This window comes from Monodon monoceros, unplaced genomic scaffold (assembly GCF_005190385.1).
Source record: "Monodon monoceros isolate NGI ecotype Baffin Bay Population unplaced genomic scaffold, NGI_Narwhal_1 Super_Scaffold_2, whole genome shotgun sequence".
NCBI classification, from domain to species: domain Eukaryota; kingdom Metazoa; phylum Chordata; class Mammalia; order Artiodactyla; family Monodontidae; genus Monodon; species Monodon monoceros.
Genome location: NW_021703776.1, coordinates 93,268,001 through 93,289,240, shown reverse-complemented (window position 1 = coordinate 93,289,240; position 21,240 = coordinate 93,268,001). Strand labels below are relative to the sequence as shown.

General features: G+C 45.2%; 1 protein-coding gene across 1 annotated transcript in view; it reads left to right on the top strand.

Annotated features, from left to right (window-relative positions):
- The first annotated feature begins 607 nt into the window (after nt 1-607).
- The window catches only part of KEL (Kell metallo-endopeptidase (Kell blood group)), a 38,006-nt gene continuing 17,373 nt past the window's right edge, over nt 608-21,240 (top strand). The window contains 10 exon segments of the mRNA XM_029233890.1: nt 608-677; nt 680-745; nt 13,911-13,990; nt 14,213-14,357; nt 14,651-14,827; nt 16,641-16,765; nt 17,065-17,211; nt 20,094-20,153; nt 20,247-20,435; nt 20,667-20,815. Coding sequence (XP_029089723.1) covers nt 623-677; nt 680-745; nt 13,911-13,990; nt 14,213-14,357; nt 14,651-14,827; nt 16,641-16,765; nt 17,065-17,211; nt 20,094-20,153; nt 20,247-20,435; nt 20,667-20,815 — 1,193 coding nt within the window. The 5' untranslated portion in view covers nt 608-622.

The following is a 21,240-nucleotide window of genomic DNA, read 5'->3' as shown; positions in this document are numbered from 1 at the left end:
TCTTACAACTATTCCCACAAAACCTGCTCCAGGAGCTTATTCATCACCACTGGGTGAAATCTTTCACCTCTGGGTGAAATCTTGGGGAAGTCCAGTAGCTTTCCAGTTACTTTAGGTAGTAACAGAATCTCCAATCATTTCTAGGTAATAACGAGGGCGGTCTGATCTACCACCAAAACTCTGAATTTTTGTTGCTTTCAAAATTTTTCCCCTTCCCCAATTTGCACTTGTCTCAGGCTTGACGGCTGCAATAGGAAATGCAGGTCATGGTCAGCATCTCTCCTTCTCCACCGATCTCCTTTCTAACTTGCAACTGCAGTTTTGGTTCCTTCCAGGTTGATGCTTGGGAACGGAGGAGAAGTAAGAGATGGAAAAGGATTCACTTTTAATCTGATTCGGAGCCCTCTAGATGAGGCTGATATCCAAAGTTGTCTCTCTTATGGATTCTTTTGTGGGCTCTTCAGAGTTATTCTCACTAGAAACATCTGCCTCAAGACCTCCAAATGGAATTACGCTTCTCCTGGCTTGCCCTTCATAAATTTGCCTTCATTTTTTCTTCCATAGGCACGTGTCCAGCCTCTTCCTTCTGGGTGGCCTCTCTTCCGGTAGGAAGCCCTGCAGCATGTACATTTCACGTCAGCTCCTGGCCAGCTCCTTTCCACGGGATCCACAGAGCACCGAGTACTGAATGCGCGCATCTGTAGCGGTGCATCTTGTGTCTACGGCAGCGTGCTTTGCTGTGCAGGTACCCAGCCACACTCTCTTGTCTTTATAATTTTCAGGCATAAGTCATTTGCTACTTCCTGGTATCTCAAGTTCTCCAAATCATTCTCTTGAACCTCCTTATTAGGCTCAAAGTGAGTGGTAAACATGATTCATGGTGAGGTGTGAGGGAAAGGAAAACCCACGCTCTCCCCAAACTCTTTTTAAAGAAGACATTCTCCAGTGTACTCAACCTCTCAGCAAATTCTTAGCCTTGTCTGATATTCCATCGAGATCTGAGACAAACTAAAAGTAGAAAAACCAGGTTCAGAATCATTTATTCTTTACTGCACAGATGAACTGATACTATTGTATTGCTTTTGGAAACTCTGAAACAATATAAACAAACACATGCAAGTGATGATAGCTATCATTTGTTCTTGGCCTACAATTTGCAAGGCAGTGTACAAAACACGGCTTCCTTTACTAAGTCCTTATGCTAATCTGTCATAGAAGGTATGATGATTTTGTTTTATAGAAATTAGCAGTACGGGTTCATTAAGAGATTTTCCCCAACATCACATGACTGTATTTGGTAGAACCCAGATTCAAATTAACTCCAGCCTGTCTAGAGCTAAAATGTCTGCTTTATGCTAGATCACATCATTTCTATTGGAAAATATACTGAATATATTTACTGAGGCTATCAGATGAAGAATGGTAGAACCAAGACTGAAAAAGGTGGGTGGAGGAGGTTGGACCACAGGAAAGATGTGGCCCATTGAGATGTCAACCCCACTGATTGCCCTGCTGCTGGGAAGGAAAAAGGGAGAGAAGACCAAAACACTCTGTCTTAATAGTTCCAGGAAAAGGTAGACCTTTGAAAATAAAGGATACAGAAAATTACAATCCAGGAAACGATATTTCCGAGATGATGCTCTATGTGTGCGTATGTGCATGTGTTTAAATAGAAGTAAGCGAATGAATTGAATTTTAGGGGGAAAAAAAGGAAAAGAAAGAGTAAATGGAATAGCATCCCAGGTGGAGATATGACTGTGATTCTCAATTCCAATGCAGAGTAAACTTCCCCTGTTGGGTGACAATACAATTAATCAACAGCTAATGAATGATATGGGTAGCAGATGCTCTAACTTAAGAATCAGGGCATCAGGAAAAAAGATGTGGTATATATGTACACAATTGGGTATTGCTCAGCCATAAAAAAAGAATGAAATCTTGCCATTTGTGACAATATGGATGGACCTACAGCGTATTATGCTGGGTGAAATAAATTCGACAGAGAAAGACAAATACTGTATGATGTCACCTATATGTGGGATCTAAAAAACAAAACAAATGAACAAACATTATGAAACTGAAACAGAGTTATAGATACAGAGAATAAACAGGTGGTTGCCTGAGGGGAGGGGGATGGGAGGAGGAAAAAGATAGGTGAGGGAGATTAAAACGTACAAACTTCCAGTTGCAAAATAAATGAGTCATGCATATGAAATGTACAGTGTGGGGATATAGTCAATAACTATGTAATGTGTTTGCACAGTGACAGATGGGAACTAGACTTATCGTGGTGATCATTTTGAAATGTATAGAAATATTGAATCACTATGTTGTAGAACAGGAACTAACATAGTGTTGTAGGTCAGTTATACTTCAAAAACAAAGTCATTTAAAAAGAGATTGCAGGAGGAGCTTCAAGATGGCAGAAGAGTAAGACGCAGAGATCACCTTCCTCCCCACAGATACATCAGAAATACATCTACATGTGGAACAGCTCCTACAGAACACCTCCTGAACGCCGGCAGAAGACCTCAGACCTCCCAAAGGGCAAGAAACTCCCCACGTACCTGGGTAGGGCAAAAGAAAAAAGAATAAACAGAGACAAAAGAATAGAGACAGGACCTGCACCACTGGGAGGGAGCTGTGAAGGAGGAAAGGTTTCCACACACTAGAAGCCCCTTCGCGGGCAGAGATGGGGGGTGGTAGAGGGGGAAGCTTTGGAACCACAGAGGAGAGCACAGCAACAGGGGTGCGGACGGCAAAGCGGAGACATTCCCGCACAGAGAATCGGTGCCGACCGGCACTCACCAGCCTGAGAGGCTTGTCTGCTCACCCGCCGGGGCAGGCAGGGCTGGGAGCTGAGGCTCGGGCTTCGGTCTTAATCTTAAATGTAAATGGATTAAATGCTCCAACCAAAAGACATAGACTGGCTGAATGGATACAAAAACAAGACCCATATATATGCTGTCTACAAGAGACCTACTTCAGACTTAGGGACACATACAGACTGAAAGTGAGGGGAAGGAAAAAGAAATTGCATGCAAATGGAAACCAAAAGAAAGATGGAGTAGCAATTCTCATATCAGACAAAAAAGACTTTAAAATAAAAACTATTACAAGAGACAAAGAAGGACACTACATAATGATCAAGGGATCAATACAAGAAGAATGTATAACAATTGTAGATAATTATGCACCCAACATAGGAGCACCTCAGTATAAAAGGCAAATGCTAACAACCATAAAACGGGAGAGTAACAGGAACATGGTAATAGTGGGGGACTTTAACACCCCACTTTCACAAATGGATAGATTATCCAAAATGAAAATAAATAAGGAAACACAAGCTTTAAATGATACATTAAACAAGATGGACTTAATTGATGTTTATAGGACATTCCATCCACAAACAACAGAATACACTTTCTTCTCAAGTGCTCATGGAACATATCTTGGGTAACAAATCAAGCCTTGGTATATTTGAGAAAATTGAAATCATATCAAGTATCTTTTCTGGCCACAACGCTATGACACTAGATATCAATTACAGGAAAAAAATCTGTAAAAACTACAAACACATGGAAGCTAAACAATACATTACTTAATAACCATGAGATCACTGAAGAAATCCAAGAAGAAATTAAAAAATACATAGAAACAAATGACAATGAAAACACGACAACCGAAAACCTATGGGGTGCGGCAAAAGCAGTTCTAAGCAGGAAGTTTAGAGCAATACAATCCTACCTTAAGAAGTAAGAAACATCTCAAATAAACCAGCTAACCTTACAGCTAAAACAATTAGAGAAGGAAGAACAAAAAAACCCCAAAGTTAGCAGAAGGAAAGAAATCATAAAGATCAGATCAGAAGTAAATGAAAATGAAATGAAGGAAACGATAGCAAAGATCAATAAAACTAAAAGCTTGTTCTTTGAGATGATAAACAAAATTGATAAACCATTAGCCAGAGTCATCAAGAAAAAAAGGGAGAAAACTCAAATCAATAGAATTAGAAATGAAAAAAGGAGAAGTAACAAATGACACTGCAGAAATACAAAGAATCATGAGAGATTACTACAAGCAACTCTGTGCCAATAAAATGGACAACCTGGAAGAAATGGACAAATTCTTAGGAAAGCACAACCTTCCAAGACTAAACCAGGAAGAAATAGAAAATATGAACAGACCAATCACAAGCACTGAACTTGAAACTGTGATTAAAAATCTTCCAACAAACAAAATCCCAGGACCAGCTGGCTTCACAGGCGAATTCTATCAAACATTTAGAGAAGAGATAACACCTATCCTTCTCAAACTCTTCCAGAATATAGCAGAGGGAGGAACACTCCCAAACTCATTCTACAAGGCCACCATCTCCCTCATACCAAAACCAGACAAAGATGTCACAAAAAAACAAAACTACAGACCAATATCTGTGATGAACATAGATGCAAAAATCCTCAACATAATACTAGCAAACAAAATCCGACAGGAAATTAAAAGAATCATACACCATGATCAAGTGGAGTTTATCCCAGGAATGCAAGGTTTCTTCAGTATATGCAAATCAATCAGTGTGATGCACCATATTAACAAATTGTAGGAGAAAAACCATATGATCATCTCAATAGATGCAGAGAAAGCTTTTGACAAAATTCAGCACCCATTTATGATAAAAAACCCTCCAGAAAGTAGGCATAGAGGGAACTTACCTCAACATAATAAAGGCCATATATGACAAACCCACAGCCAACATCATCCTCAATCGTGAACAACTGAAACCATTTCCACTAAGATCAGGAAGAAGACAAGGTTGCCCACTCTCACCACTATTATTCAACATAGTTTTGAAAGTTTTAGCCACAGCAATCAGAGAAGAAAAAGAAATAAAAGGAATCCAAATCGGAAAAGCAGAAGTAAAGCTGTCACTGTTTGCAGATGACATGATACTATACATAGAGAATCCTAAAGATGCTACCAGAAAACTACTAGAGCTAATCAATGAATTTGGTAAAGTAGCAGGATACAAAATTAATGCACAGAAATCTCTTGCATTCCTATACACTAATAATGAAAAATCTGAAAGTGAAATTAAGAAAACACTCCCATTTACCACTGCAACAAAAAGAATAAAATACCTAGGAATAAACCTACCTAAGGAGACAAAAGACCTGTATGCAGAAAATTATAAGACACTGATAAAAGAAATTAAAGATGATACAAATAGATGGAGAGATATACCATGTTCTTGGATTGGAAGAATCAATATTGTGAAAATGACTCTACTACCCAAAGCAATCTACAGATTTAATGCAATCCCTATCAAACTACCACTGGCATTTTTCACAGAACTAGAACAAAAAATTTCACAATTTGTATGAAAACACAAAAGACCCCTAATAGCCAAAGCAATCTTGAGAAAGAAAAACAGAGCTGGAGGAATCAGGCTCCTGGACTTCAGACTATACTACAAAGCTACAGTAATCAAGACAGTATGGTACTGGCACAAAACCAGAAATATAGATCAATGGAACAGGATAGAAAGCCCAGAGATAAACCCATGCACATATGGTCACCTTATCTTTGATAAAGGAGGCAAGAATATACAGTGGAGAAAACACAGCCTCTTCAATAAGTGGTGCTGGGAATACTGGACAGCTACATGTAAAAGAAAGAAATTAGAACACTCCCTAACACCATACACAAAAATAAACTCAAAATGGATTAGAGACCTAAATATAAGGCCAGACACTATCAAACTCTTAGAGGAAAACATAGGCAAAATACTGTATGACATAAATCACAGCAAGATCCTTTTTGACCCAGCTCCTAGAGAAATGGAAATAAAAAAAAAAACAAAAACAAATGGGACCTAATGAAACTTAAAAGCTTTTGCACAGCAAAGGAAACCATAAACAAGACGAAAAGACAACCCTCAGAATGGAAGAAAATATTTGCAAATGAAGCAACTGACAAAGGATTAATCTTCAAAATGTACAAGCAGCTCAGGCAGCTCAATATCAAAAAAACAAACAACCCAATCCAAAAATGGGCAGAAGACCTAAATAGACATTTCTCCAAAGAAGAGATACAGATTGCCAACAAGCACATGAAAGAATGCTCAACATCACTAATCATTAGAGAAATGCAAATGAAAACTACGCGATATCATCTCACAGCGGTCAGAATGGCCGTCATCAAAAAATCTACAAACAGTAAATGCTGGAGAGGGTGTGGAGAAAAGGGAACCCTCGTACACTGTTGGTGGGAATGTAAATTGATACAGCCACTATGGAGAACAGTATGGAGGTTCCTTAAAAAACTAAAAATAGAACTACCATATGACCCAGCAATCCCACTACTGGGCATATACCCTGAGAAAACCATAATTCAAATAGAGTCATGTACCACAATGTTCATTGCAGCTCTACTTACAACAGCCAGGACATGGAAGCAAGCTAATTGTCTATCGAGAGATGAATGGATAAGGAAGATGTGGCACATATATACAATGGAATATTACTCAGCCATAAAAAGAAACGAAATTGAGTTGTTTGCAGTGAGGTGGATAGACCTAGAGTCTGTCATACAGTGTGAAGTAAGTCAGAGGAAATGCTAACACATATATATGGAATCTAAAAAATAAAAGGTCATGAAGAACCTAGGGGCAAGACGGGAATAAAGACGCAGACCTACTAGACAATGGACTTGAGGACATGGGGAGGGGGAAGGGTAAGCTGGGACAAAGTGAGACAGTGGCATAGACATATATTCACTACCAAATGTAAAATAGGTAGCTAGTAGGAGGCAGTCGCATAGCACAGGGAGATCAGCTCGGTGCTTTGTGACCACCTAGAGGGGTGGGATAGGGAGGGTGGGAGGGAGACGCAAGAGGGAAGAGATATGAGAATATATGTATATGTATAGCTGATTCACTTTGTTATAAAGCAGAAACTAACACACCATTGTAAAGCAATTATACTCCAATAAAGATGTTAAGAAAGAAAAAAAGAGATTGGGTTTGTGGTTACCAGAGGCGGGGGTGGGGGCGTGGGGGAGGGAAAATTGGAGGAAGGCAGTCAAAAGGTAAAAACTTCCAGTTATAAGATAACTAGGGATGTGATGTACAACACGATAAATATGATTAACACTGTTGTATATTACATAAAATGCAATATTTGAAAGTTGTTGGGAGAATCAATCCTGACAGTTCTCATCACAAGGAAAAATTTTGTTTCCGTATTTCTTTAATTTTGTATCTATATGAGATACAAAATTAAAGAAATAAGATACTAAACTTACTGTGATAATCGTTTCATGATGTATTTCAGTCAAATCATTACGCCGTACACCCTAAACTTGTATAGTGTTGTATGTCAGTTATATCTCAATAAAACTGGAAGAAAAACAAAAGAAAACAAAACTGAATCCGGGCATCAGGCCAGGCAAAGGTGATTCTTTGGACACCAAAGAGAACACACACAGCTAGCTGATTGCTATCTATGCAGATTTCCCCAGGCTCTGAAGTTAGATATTCTTTTGTGTTGTCCCAGCCTATCAATAAGTAATGTTGTGGTTGGACCAGCTCTTGTGGTTCTTATTATGATGTAATAATGTTTAGCATCTTTATTGCTAAAGATGGCCTTTAGCAATAACCATCAGGAAGCTCTGAAAAACATAACGTTTTATTACTTACAAGACCTGGAAATTGCACAGCACACCCAGGGCTACACAGCAAGGTCGAGGCTAGAGAGAGAGAACGCAAGGCCCTGGGGTTCTGCTTTTATTGGGGTTGAGGGTGAGGACCTAGGGTTTTGTGGCTCGCTCTTTGTTGGTGAATTTAAAACATAAGAGCAGGAATTTAAAGCACGGGAAGAGGAAAAAAACAAGTAGCCCAAATGGTGGGTTACTGAAATCAACCAGGATCTCTAATACAAAGCAGCCTCAGTGGGGGAGGCAGCCTGGCCCTTTATCTATGGCTGGTGATATTTGGCTTTGAAGTGGACGTCTCTTTGAAATGGACACCTAGGCGATCTAAGCTTAAGTCAGGCACCTGCATTACAAAAAAAGAAAAAAAACCAAAAACCACCTGTCAGGGCTTACCTACGGATACTCTTTTCTGGAGCCTAGTTTCCTTGCCAACCCCTGGCGGCTTCATTCTATCTCTAGTTCTTGAACTCAACACATCTTACCAATGACTTAGCCTTGATTTTGGAGTTTTTCTATTCATGGTTTCCAAAGGACTTCCACCACCTGTAATCCCCATTTATGGTCCACCTGGGGTATTATCCAGCCAGTGTCGGAGATTGAGAATAAACTCTGAGGGGTGGAGCTGGATTATAGGACCTTTCCTGATTCTGCAGGGAATTGAAGTTCCAAGGCATGAGTGTAAGCCAAAATCCTCACAGTGTGTACAAACTTAAATCTGCGTAAAGAAGCTCAGGCGTCAACTGTGAAGGATGTGTGCTAGGCCTAAAAGAGGGGACAGAGCCGAGAGTCAGCAGGAGAACCAGGAAGAAGTTAAGTGGTCAAGTTCAATATTAAATTGGTAAGAGTTTTGGAAAAATTTTTTTCTGCAAAAGTAGGGTGGCGTTATGACATTTGCATGAGTGGACAGGCTGGTGTAAAGGTTCATAGATGAGGGGATGCTGTAAGGTCCGCTGGCCCGGGTGAAATTAGGCCCGGGGCGTAAGAGAAAACATCGACCAGTATGAGGTAGGAGAGGCATTGGGACGTAACGACCTCACCTGTTCTGGGAAGAGACTCTAACTTCCTGTCCAGAAAACAATGGGGCTGACGGGAAGGGAAAATGGGCTTACGCCCCACAACAGACCAACCAACGCCTGGCCCTGCTGTATCCTCACCAAATAAGGAATTACCCTGTATAGCAAACCACCCCCTCCCCTTGCAAGCCGCCTTCTGCTTTTACCCCAATAAAAATTCCCCTCATCCAGTACTGGACGCGACTTCTCTGGCCCCTTTCTCTCGGACCAGTGAACCTCGCCCGGGACCGCTCCCTAATAAAGCTCACTTGAAGCTTTCCTTTGTTTCGCGGTGCCGTTTTGTTAAGATCCGACCTTACAGATGCCACATTGCCACATGTCCTGAGATGCCCTGCAGTGCCTGAGGGCAGATGAAACAAAGGCCACCATTTGTGTGACGTAAAGATCTGTGGGGTTTCCTCACATAGAAGGCTGAACCATTTGGGTTCCTGCCATTTCTTTTCTGTGTAGATTTTTGCTGGTCTCACCTAGGGTGCTAATATTTCTGCTACCACACAGGTGAACCAAACCCCTCACACTAGCTGGAGAGTATGTAAGGTTTTCAGTGAAGTAGGTGCGATGGTTTGGATTCATTATTTAGCAAATAATCACTACTCTTCCCCTCCTATGAGGAAAGTATTCTTTTCCTGGTCCATTGATGTTGGCTTCGGCCATGTGATTAACTTTGACCGATGGAACACTGGTAAACATGGTTAAAAACTGAGTCTTAATTACTTGCATGGTTTGGCTTCAGTCTTGCCCTCTGGTGATTCTTTATGGGAAAACATGACTTGCTTAGCTTCTGCCCCTTCAGCCTGGGCCCTGGAAGAAACACACATGCGACAGACCTGCAGGAACCTAATGCCTAGATCCACGCCCACCCAGATGCAGCCCAAAGCACAAACGAACACAGCTTACATCAGTGGAACAGCTGGCAACACACAGATCTTTGATCATGAGAATAAATGCTCGTTTTTGCAACCACTGAGTTTTGAGTGATGCGTTACAAGGCGTTATTATGGCATTATTTGACGAAGACAGTAGACTTAGCAAGAGCTTATGCAAATTCTTTTTGAGGACACATACATTGAATTGATACCTGTGTCCATTAGAGTCTCTTGCTTCCAGAGTATTGCCCTGGACACCTGTTGGATTGGGAAGAAGAGAGTGGTGGCTTGGAAAAAGAATACTAAGAAAAGTAAAGAACAAGTATCCTCCTTTTGAGACGTGTTGATGTACACATTTGAAACTTCAGTCTTTGGGGCATTACTTTCAAGTTTTTGCCATATTCAATACCAACCGAACTATTGCTGTTAAATATATTTTTGGTTGATTTACTAATTTAATTGAACAGGGATTGTGTATTTTAGTCTTATATCTATAAAAGAAAAAGTATATATGCAAATTAAAATATTGAGAGCTTTCCATCACTTGCAGCTGAAACTGTTTCAAAAGTCATAAATTATTCTTTCTCAAGCGTGATCCCCACCTCTCAATATGGCTTCTTTTGAAAGAGCAGTTAGAATGCCCCCAGACTGACCCAGGAATCTCTTTCTTCCTCATCTTGTCAATCCCCAGCATTGCCTGTGACACCAAGGCCTCCTCTGGCTCATTCAGAACCATGTTTATTGCCCTTAGGAGGTAGCTTCTTAGTTGTTGCCACCGAAGTCAAGTGATCTTAGATGTATACACCTGAGAGTACCACCATATGTAGATAAACGGCCCATTCTTGATTTTGATACCTTAACCAGCTGTAGATGGTAGCTGATTGTGGACAGACAACAAAGGCCACATCTTCAAAAGGGGAAATTAGATGTTTGAGTGTTTGGAGAATAACAGCCCCCAAGGCAGTCACAGAACAAGGTCAAGCCATGAAAGATAGTTTAAAGAGTTTAGACAAAGGAAGACTAACTAGGAAGAGACTTCCAGAAACTGAATCTTAATGACCAAGAGGTCCAATTGGTAAGGCTGTGGTTCCATTCCCAGCTCTGATCGATACTGGCTTTATAACTTTGGGTAGGTTTACTGCACTTCCATGTAGCTCAGTTTTCTCCTCTGTAAACTGGGGAAAATAGATCTTATCTCCTTCATAGAATTACCGTGAAGACTGAATGGAAAAATATAGGTAAACAAAGCATTTATTGTAGTCCCTGCACCATAGGAAGTAGTCAGTAAAAATGTTGTTGTAAATATTGCTCTTGTTATTTGGACATCATTATGGTATCAGACAGAAGGTCCTGGGATTAGAATGGACTGGACAGGACAGCGAGAGCAACCAGGAGGCAGTGTCTGCGAAGATAAGTGTGTGTCTGCTCCCTGAGCCTGGGGTTGATTGTGAGCTGAGGCTGCCTCGGGGCTGCGTGGAGGTGCTTGGTGGGACTGGGAATGGCTGCGGTGGTGGAGATGACGCTGCAGACCAGGACGGGGGAGATAAGGGGCCTCCTACTCCAGAGGCAGCAACCGGAACAGAGGTTACTCTGCCTTTAGGTGGCAGCAGGGTAGGGAGGGGTGGCCTGGCGGCTGTATCTCCACGGTTGGCTCAGAGCCTAAGCCCAGGCCAGGGGGGCTGTTTACAGGGCTGATGTCCCACAGCGCACTTGTGCCTCAACCTGCTCTTATCCAATCTGAATTGGCCCTGTTATCATTTTCCTAGAGAAACTTCAGCCCAGAGGACTTGGTTGGTGGAAAAGGAGTGGGGAAGGGGAGTGGCTGTGAAGGAAGCTAGAAGTCCATGGGTAGAGGGCTGGACTTTTGGAGAAGGGAATAGAGAAGGTACGATGGATTTGTATCCAAACAGACCGGAAACCTCTAAAATCCTGAATCATCATTTTGCTCTCAGCCCTTAACCAACTGGCGTCACTATTCTCCTGGACATCCAGAAATAAACTCGGAAGCTCATTTGTGGCGGATAGACACTGTTATACACCACCCCCCTTCAATCGGTTTCCATGATTTTATTTTCCTCTATAAGTGTTTTCTTTCCATATATTCCCCTCCCTCTGCCCTCACCCTGGGCCAAGCAGCACTTCATCACTCCTGTACCACCGAAGCAGCACCGTTTCTCTTGTCTTCTATCTAATCAATCCAGATCCCCAGGACCACACCAGCCTTTTGCAGATATTATTTTCATTATGTCACACTCTTCCTCAAATCCCTCAGTCCCTTTTTATTCTAACGTGTGAAGTTGTGCCGTTTCTTCACCGACTCTCACGATGCTTTACTATATGCCGCCCATCAGCACAGGAACTTTATTCCTCTTCTCCAGCCGCAGAGCCGTCCTTACCCCATCCCAGCAAGTGCACCATAGCACAGGGCTGATGGGGAAATACTGTCAAGGTATCGTTAGTGTGACTATCCTAGTAAGTTCCATTTCGCCTGAGATGGGGAAACAAGGGACAGAGGTGAAATACTTTCTTTCGGAGATGTGCTAAGACCCCAGGTGAGGACTCAGTATGATGTGGGAAAGAGAATCTCTGGCTGGGAATGCAGTTCATTCCTACAAGTGTTTATGAAACATCTTAGGTGGGTGTGAAGGAAAAAGGGACATTGTCCCTGCTACCAGAGAGTTTGCAGTCAACAGGGAGATGAAGATACAAGCCACCTGAGTAATAGAACTAGAGGGTCAGTCATGCCTCTGTCGACTGAAAAAAAAATGCACAACCTACAAGTTGAGAATTATGTTTTACTTAATGGACTTAGTGAGGACTTAAGCCCGGGTTACAGCCTCTCAGCTCTCAGGGGCTGTTCCAAAGAGGTAAGGGAGGAGCCAGGATATATAGGAGTTTTACTGCTAATTAAAGAAAAACCAGACATCTCAAGTTAATGAGTTTAGTGCCTTTCTGTGTACGGAAGATGCAAGAGCCTGGACTTATAGAAATTATTCCTTTCATATGCACTTTACTATCTAGGACCAGGATCCTGGTTTTCCCCATCCTGAGTCCTCTCAGCATGCACCATTGGGGCGGCTACAGTAGCTAATGGCTTTATGGCTGTAACATCCTTTGTTTACTAAGATGACAGGCAACGTTCTTTGTCCACACTTTATTCTTTGTAGAAGGTATGAGACCCTGTGAGATATTCAAAGGCAAATTCCATCCTCATTTTCCAAACCACAAAACTTACCTGCCTGAGAGTTTAAGTGGCTTGTTCATTGTCACAGGGCTAGTCATTAGCAGATCTCCTGGTTTGTTGGGCTTTTTCGTGGACTGCTCTGCCTGCAACCAGCAGGGCTCTGACACACCAGGGAAGACATCAGGCATGCTTGGGAGCAGGGGGAATGGGCGTGGAGCAGGGAGACCTCCCAGGGAAGGTGGCATTTGACCTGAGAATTGAAGGACTCAAGAGGTTTCAATCATAGAAGAAAGGAGAGAAGAAAGAATATTTCAGAAATAAAGCAGCTCTGTGAGCAGAGGCACAGAGCAGGGCCAGAGGAGCCACCCAGGGCAAGACTGCCTGGGGAGTGAAGTCTCCCTCCCTCCGTCTCCTCTGAGAGGCTGAGATAAAGGAGGAGGAGAGGCTGGGGTGTCTCCTGACTGATAAACAGGCTCCACCCAGAGGCCAATAGCTTGTGAGTGGGCACAGGGGCGCCAGGTGGCAGAAGCGCCCTTTCTCCAGGGAAAAGGAACTGGGGTGGGGTAGGAGGGAGGCCGTTTCCTGAATCCCCGTCCTCAGACTCAGCACCTAGAGCAGGACCAGGAAGGATTCTGGGAGCCAGAGAAAAGGCCAGACAGACGGCAAGTCCCCTGGAGAAAGCCATTCCCTTTTGGAGTCAGATGCCTAGGGTGGGAGGTGCGGCTGGATGGTGTGTGTGAGTGCCCTGCCTGCCCCTGGAGAGGAGGGATGTGAGGCTTGGAGGACAGGACCGGTGAAGGAGAGGGAGGTGACGGGCGAGGGAGGGAGGGAGGTTAGGGATACCTTTAGGGGAGAGGTTCCTTCTGAAGCACTTCTGGGAGCACTGCCCTGGCATGCAGACACACAAGTGTGTGTGTGTGTGTGTGTGTGTGTGTGTGTGTGTGTGTGTGTGTGCGTGCGCGTGTGTGCATGGGGGAGTAGGTGGGCAGGGGGAGGTGTCCAAATGGCCTGATATAACTCTCTTTAATGTCCCCCCTTCCTGAACCAGCTTCTCTGTCCTCCCTCCTCCTCATTCAGTTCAGGAGGGTGGAGACGAGTTGGGGAGAGCCATGGGGTCTGAGCCAGCGAGCGGAGCGGGGACCCGCAGGAGACGGGAGGTAAGTGACCTCTGTGACCTGTGCGGGGCAGATTTATGACAACCCTGCCAGCTCCCAGGGGTCCAAAGAGGGCTGGGTTTGGGATAATGAGGGGTGTTATCTCCATACAAAGGGGCCCTAGCACTAACTGTCCCTTCTTTCTCCTCTCCCCTCCCTTTCCCCACCCCTCTCCCAATATCCTCTCTCCATCTTGTGGTTTTCACCTCCTGGCTCTCTGCGCAGAGATCTCCAGAAGAGGGGCTGCCCGCTGTACACAGCAGACAGTGGGCGATGGCCAGGCGAGCGCTAATGACAGTCCTGCTTTTCAGTCTAATCCTTGGTGGTTCTCTGCTGCTTTGGGGCTACGTTTTCCAGGGCTGTGGTCCTGGTAAGCGAGATCCTAGGTCTCCCACGACCCACTCAGCCCTCCCTCATTCTTGGACCCCATCCATCCATCCATCACCCTGAGGCTCTGTGTCCATTAACTGACACTCATCCCGACCCTCCGGGGCCCCGGGTTCCCGACCTCTTCCCCCCTGAATCACGCTCCTGGCCGCCAGTCAGACCATTTCCTCCTCACCAGGGTCTCTGTCCCTTTCCCTCCCCAGACATTCCTTTGCTTAGCCCCTTGGGGGAGCCCTCATCACTTTCTCTTTCCCAGCTCTGAGCTTTTCCCCACAGCCCACTGTGAGACGCCTGTGTGTCGGGACCTCCTGAGTCTTTACCTGGCCTCTGGAAACACCAGTGTGGCCCCCTGCACTGATTTCTTTAGCTTTGCCTGTGGAAACACCAACAGGACCACTAGTTCTTTTCAGGCTCTTGCAAAGGAGAACAAGCGCCGACTTCAGAGAATACTGGGTAAGGAAATCAGGGTGGAAGATTCTCTTGCCATGGGTGCCACTGAGCCTAGAATGATCACAACTGTTCCAAGCCTGTGTGCCTGTGGAACACCTGGCTTGCACCATCCTCCATTGGCTCTCAGGGAACTGTTAGGTTTGCTTCTCCATCACCGTACATTTCACCGCAGGTACCACCTCTCTTCCATCTCTTCTTGTCCCTCCCTTCATCTTTTCTTTACCTAATCCCTATCCTCTCTCCTTTCCCATTTATCCACGATTGCTCCATTCTCTCCAAGTTCTCCCTTTCACCAAGTTCCATCTTCTGTGTTATCTCCCTTAAATTTTCAATTTCTACCCTATGCCAGGTGTCTTCCCGCACTGGCATCTCCTCAACACCTGTTGCACTTTAATCTTTCTCTCCATCACTCTCATTGTCCAGCCCTCAGACCCTTCTTGTCTCCTAATGCGCCCTTGTCAGTGTTATCCTCTCCCTCCCATCACTTCCCAGACCCCCCTCTTTTCACCATTATCTCCTGTTCTCCCTGAAACCTTGGACCATGGTGTGCAAGTTGAACTGGAAGAAGCTGAACTGGGATGATGGAGATGACTGATTGGAGATGATGGTGGGAGGAAAGAAGTGGCGTAGTGGGTGAGAAGTGACGGAGGGGTCTTTATTGGGTTGTGTGTAAGGGAATGAATATAGATGGGCACAAAAGAGATGCTGGAGGGAGAGGAGGACCAAGTTAAAAAGGCTGGAGGTAAGAAGATTCCTGTAGATGGTGGCTGTGTTGAAAAGAACTGAGAGGAAAACTGTGAGGGAGGAACCAAGGCCACATAGGAAGTAGGAAGTTGGTCCCAGGAAGTTGGTGGATGGTGGCGAGGATTTGGGAGTAAGCATGTAACAAAAGGAATGCATTTCCTGCATATGGGAACCCAGAGAACCTGTTGACGGTATCAATTGGAATCTGGAAGAAATAAATGTATCCCTTTGCCCTCCTTCTTTTGATGGGAAAAAAGTGGAGGTGGGTATTCCCTGCATGGTAGAGGGGTACGCTTTCACTTAAGGTATGGAGATGAAAAGAAAAAATACACTTCGGACAAATTCTGCTGCCCATAATAGAATGAAAGGATGCCAGGGGGACTGAGGGAGAGGTGTTAGATATTAGAAGGTGGAGGATTCAAGTGGGTTTGTGTTTGGGTTATTGTCCTGTGTTTGTTTGTTTGTTTCCTGGGATCAAAGAGGGGAGAGTCCAGACGAGGGGAGCCTGCCCCTATGTTTTCTCTTTGCTAAACATTTCCTCATGCACTTTCCTCTCTCTGATCCCTCAGAAGTCCTCTGATTTCCCCAATATTTCTAATTCCTTCATTCATCTCCCTCCTGCCTCTCATTTCTACTTTCTCCTTTTTCCATACTCTACTTATTCCATTTCTTTTTTCCTCCCCCGTCTTTTCGTCTTTATTTCCTTTCTCACCTTTCTTCCTTTTTTTTTGGCCGCGCTGCTCAGCTTGTGGGATGTGGGATCTCAGTTCCCCGACCAGGGATGGAACCCGGGCCCTCGGCAGTGAGAGTGTGGAATCCTAACCACTGGCCCGCCAGGGAATTCCCTCACCTCTCCTTTATCCTCCTCGTTGTCTTGTCCGTGCTCCCGTTCCCAGCTCTTTTTCTTCCATCAAGTTGATCCAGCTCATCCCATCTTCCCAGTTTTCCTCATCCCTCTCTTTCTCCCCTTCCCTCCTTATCCCTGGAAGTCTTCCCTTTCCTATAACCTTTCTGTCTCCCACCTTCCCGGCTGGTGCCCCACTCCTTTAATTCTCCCACACTTCCTTTCTAGAAGCCCCAGGTTCCTGGCGCCTGGACTCGGGGGAGGAGAAAGCCTTCCAGTTCTACAGCTCGTGCATGGACACAGGTGCCATTGAGGGTGCAGGGGCTGGTCCCCTCAGACAAGTTATTGAGGAGGTGAGACCCGGGGCATCAACCTTTCTGGATGCATAACACGCAAGACCAACATATGCTCGAGGCTGCCGTGTTTTCCCCCTAGAGGATGGGTCTCTTTCCTAGGGATTTGGGAGGGAGATGGAAATGGCAATGGCCTGTGGATGTATTAGGACCTTGGGTGAGGGTAGGGAAAGAGGGATAGAGGTGGAGCCCTAAAGGGGTTAAGGGACTCAGAGTAGAGGTCAGGAAGTAGCAATGGCGGTGGTGGGGTTGGTCTCGGAGACTGTCCCTGTGCTGAGCCCTCTCTCTCTCCTTCCCAGCTTGGAGGCTGGCCAGTCTCCGGTGATTGGACTCCCTTAGACTTTAACCGAACTCTGAGCCTTCTAATGAGTCAACATGGTCACTTCCCATTCTTCAGAGCCTATTTGCGACCTCTTCCCACCCCTCCGTACACGCCGGTCATCCAGGTGAGGGAGGCACTGGCAGAAAATGTAGTAAAACCTGGGCCTGGCTCACATTTCCTCGGAGAGGAAAAATGTGCAATCCAGGGAAGAGACTTATCTTTAGGGAAATTATTGATGTGAGAACCAGGGACTTTAGGTGAGATTAGGGAAAGGAGCAGCAGGGCAGTTCTGGGAAGACAGAAGTAGTCTTGGTCTTCCTTGTAGCTTCTTGGAATCACCCCCAGGGTCTCTCAACTAGTTCCCCTGTCTCCAGTATTGCCCTCCTATGATTTAGCTTTCATTTTCCCCAGAGGGACCTTTCTAAACCAAGAGCTAATTATGCTGTTGTCTCTGTTTAAATGCCTTAAATGGCTCACTAGGTCATCAGGATCTGGTTCTTAACCCTTAGCAAAGCCTTGCAAGTATGACCCTTACAAACTCCTCCAGCCTTATCTCCTCCTTACACCCCAAGCCATGCTCCCTCGCTTACAGCTCCAAGGATATTCGGTTCTTTGCATACATGGCTTCCTTTGCCTGCAACGCTACACCTCAGTTCGCACACTCAGCCTGGAAAACCCATACATAGTTTTCAACTTTTGGCCTTGATTACTATCCCTTCCAGGAAATCTTCACTGAAACCCCGGCTGAGATGTAGGTGAACCCCTCTGTTCTCCCATTTCCTGTCATCTCAGCATTTAGTGCTGTGTTGAAGACTGAGCCTCTTGAGAACAGGCCCACGGTTTATTCAGCTCAGGTCCTCGGGACCTAGCACAGGGCCAGGCATCTAGAGGCCCACACCAGGTGTTTGCTGAGCAGGTAAAAAAAAAATTAAAGCCTTGGACGCATCGGTATTGTGGTAGGCCATGTGACCCTATATATTTGGCCCCTACTCTGAAAAATGCCACGAAATTATATGAGGATGAATATACAAGACCTGATAATGCACATGAGGCATTCTCAAATCCATTTCTAAAGGGTGTGCTGAGGAGTTTAACTGGTGTGGCCTTTGGAAATTGGTTAAGACCTGAAATGGTTAAGGAGAAGCTCAAAGGAGGGAGAGTGTGGGCTGAGTCCTGAAGCCTGGTTGATTCGTACAGCTGACGGTGAAGCTAAAGGGCCTTATAAGGGCTGCGGGGCAGTCCTGAGCTAAGGGAAGAGCCTGGAATGGTGTGACACCTCTGTGGGGTCAGCAAGGAGGCTGGTCTGTTGAACAGAGGATTCGCGGGTAGGGGTGGGGTGCAGAGGAAGGTAAAAGTAACGCTGAAGACGTGAAGTCGAGACTGATTATTCCCGGCCTACGACACTGGACTGAGGTGATAACTTTTGACATAATAGAAAACAATGAGCTACAAAGGCCTTTCAAATATGATGGTTGTACATAGAGCCCAAGTACAGTCAGTGGTTTTCGAGGTCAGCCTAGAGGTGCTCAGGCAGCTAGATGAGCCACGTTGATTCTGAACTAAGATGATTGTGGCAGAAATGGAAAGTGAGGCCAGGCATGAGGATGTAGGCAGCTACCTACATCCTCATCCTAGTGGTGATGGATGGTCCATGGTGATTCGACTGGTGACTGACCGAATATCAATAAGAGAAATGGAGAAACTAGACAATGACTCCACAGTGTTGGTTTGGTGTGAATGGGAGGAGGGTGGTTCCCATCACCTTGAGACTGAATGGTCTCTAAGGGGAAATACAGGTAGAGAGAGTGAACTACAGAGGGAGCACCCCAATGAGGTGGTGCTGGAGAAGAGTAAGAACGGTCAGGAGGTGGGGGTCAGACCAGCTCAGCTGAGCCACAAAGCACAGGGGAGAGACCAGCTCAGGAGGGAGGGGTTATCTTTGATTCCAGAGACTTCTGAGCTTAGAAAATAAGGAATGAAAAGACACCATTGGAAACCTTCTAGACATAGCATCAAAATGGTCATGGAGATGGACTCCGATTTTATGGAGTTAGGAGGAAGGTAAGGAAGTTGAAGCAAAGGCATAGATGACTTTTAGTTCTTTAAAGTTTGGACAGAAAATGTGACAAAGGAGTCAAGTGAAAGCTTTATTCAAGATAGCAGAAAAGTATATAGCTCCAGGGGGGAGTAGGATATTGAAGTCGGAGAAGTAAAACAAAAAACGTGGGAGCAAAGATCTTCGGGATAGAAACAAGGACACATCGATGTCAGAAGTAGGGTGAAGCACGTGAGGGTAGTGGGCTACTTGCCTGGGGCGCAGAATTTAAGAGGGTACCCAAACTCACTAATCAAGATAAATAGTATTTCAATAAATATTTTTTTAAATGTCAAAATCAACGCAAAAATCCATGATGAACAAAATATCAAATTTTTGTTCATCGTGGATTTTTTTTTTTTGAAAAAACAATGGATCAAAACTCTATTGTGGACTTTTGGGGAAACATCTACAATTCAAAAAAAATGATCAAAAATACATTGTGGATTTTTGGGGAAAATACATGATGAGCAAAGTTTTGCTATTTTATTCTGTGGGGATTTTTAGCGTTAATTTAGATTTTTTAAATTTCAGTTAAGATATTATCGATCTTGATTACTGAGTTTTCAGTACCTCTCAACTTTTGCACTTGAGATGGGTATCTCACTCCCTTTACCCTAGACCTGGCCCTGGCACAGACAATGATTCCCTACAGGACATGGGTTATTATGCTTCTCTCTTGCTGAGCACCCCCAAACTAGTTGAAGTACCTTCTTTGCACATTTGCACATCTGTACTCTTCCCCCATGTCCCTCGCCCCCAGTACCTGGCTTTCCTTGCTCTCTGGCTCCTCCTCTGTGCCCCCTTTAGTCCATCTCCTGGGGCCATCTTCCTGGTAAATCCCCATCTCCCCACACCTGTCCTCTCCTTCCTCCACATTCCCCACTTCTCTCAGTCTCTCTTGTGTCCAGATAGACCAGCCAGAGTTTGACGTTCCCCTCAAGCAAAAGCAGGAGATGAACTATGCCCAGGTAAGATGGCACTGGGGACCAAGGTCCTGACCTCTTGTGCTAGAGAAAGGCAGAGGCTGACGGTGGCTGTGACTGAGGTTGCGTCTCCCCCAGATCCTGCGGGAATACCTGACTTACCTGAATCGCCTGGGAACCTTGCTGGGAGGAGACCCAAACAAGGTGGGAGAACACGCCTCCTTTTCCATCTCCATTAACTCACAGCTGTACCAGTTTCTGAGGCCCCCGGAGCAGCAGCAGGCACAGGGAAAGCTCTTCCAGATGGTCACGATTGACCAACTGCAGGTACCTTGAACCAGGGACTGGATGAAGATGGGCCTGAGGGTCTCGCTCCCAAACTTTCTTGACCTTCTTGTCTTCTTCCTCCTTATTTCCTTAATTCCATTCCATCCCTAACTTTCCTGGCTCCATCCTTTCCCTCAACACCCCCACCCACACTCCCTTTCCTACCTGAGGGAGGGGATGCCCCCTCTCCTCCTTTCCTGTCCCCCCAAGCCTCCGTATCCCTCCTTTAAGGAAATGGCCCCTGCCATCGATTGGTTGTCCTGCTTGCAAGCGACATTCGCACCAGTGTCCCTGAGCCCCTCTCATCCCGTCGCAGTCCATGACCTGGAGTATTTGAAAAACATGTCGCAACTGGTTGAAAAGCAGCTGTCGAAGCACAGGTTTGCCCCACGTGGGAGGGTGATGGAAAGAGGGTCCGAGGACCGGAGGTCTCAGGGACAAAGAAGACTGGAGAATGCAGGCTAGTAAGGGCCTCGCAGAAAGATGGGAGGGATCTGGGGCCATATGGGGGCAGAGAGGGGGTGGGATGGACGGCCCAGGAGGACATGGTGGAAACAGGAAGAGGGGCTCGGGGGGCATGGGGTAGGGAAACACACACGAAATGAGGGATCCAGGTATCTGACAAGACATGGGGTTTGCTGGGAGTAGCACCCAGCCTGTGAAGAAACTCTGAGCTGTGGGAGATGCTCCAAGGCCAGTTGCTGGGGACAGCTGGGCATTTATGTCTTGTCAGCAGCTGAGGGGTGTGGGTGGGAGGAGAAGGTACGTGGGATGAGTAGATGGAGGAGGTGAAGGCTGGGAAGAA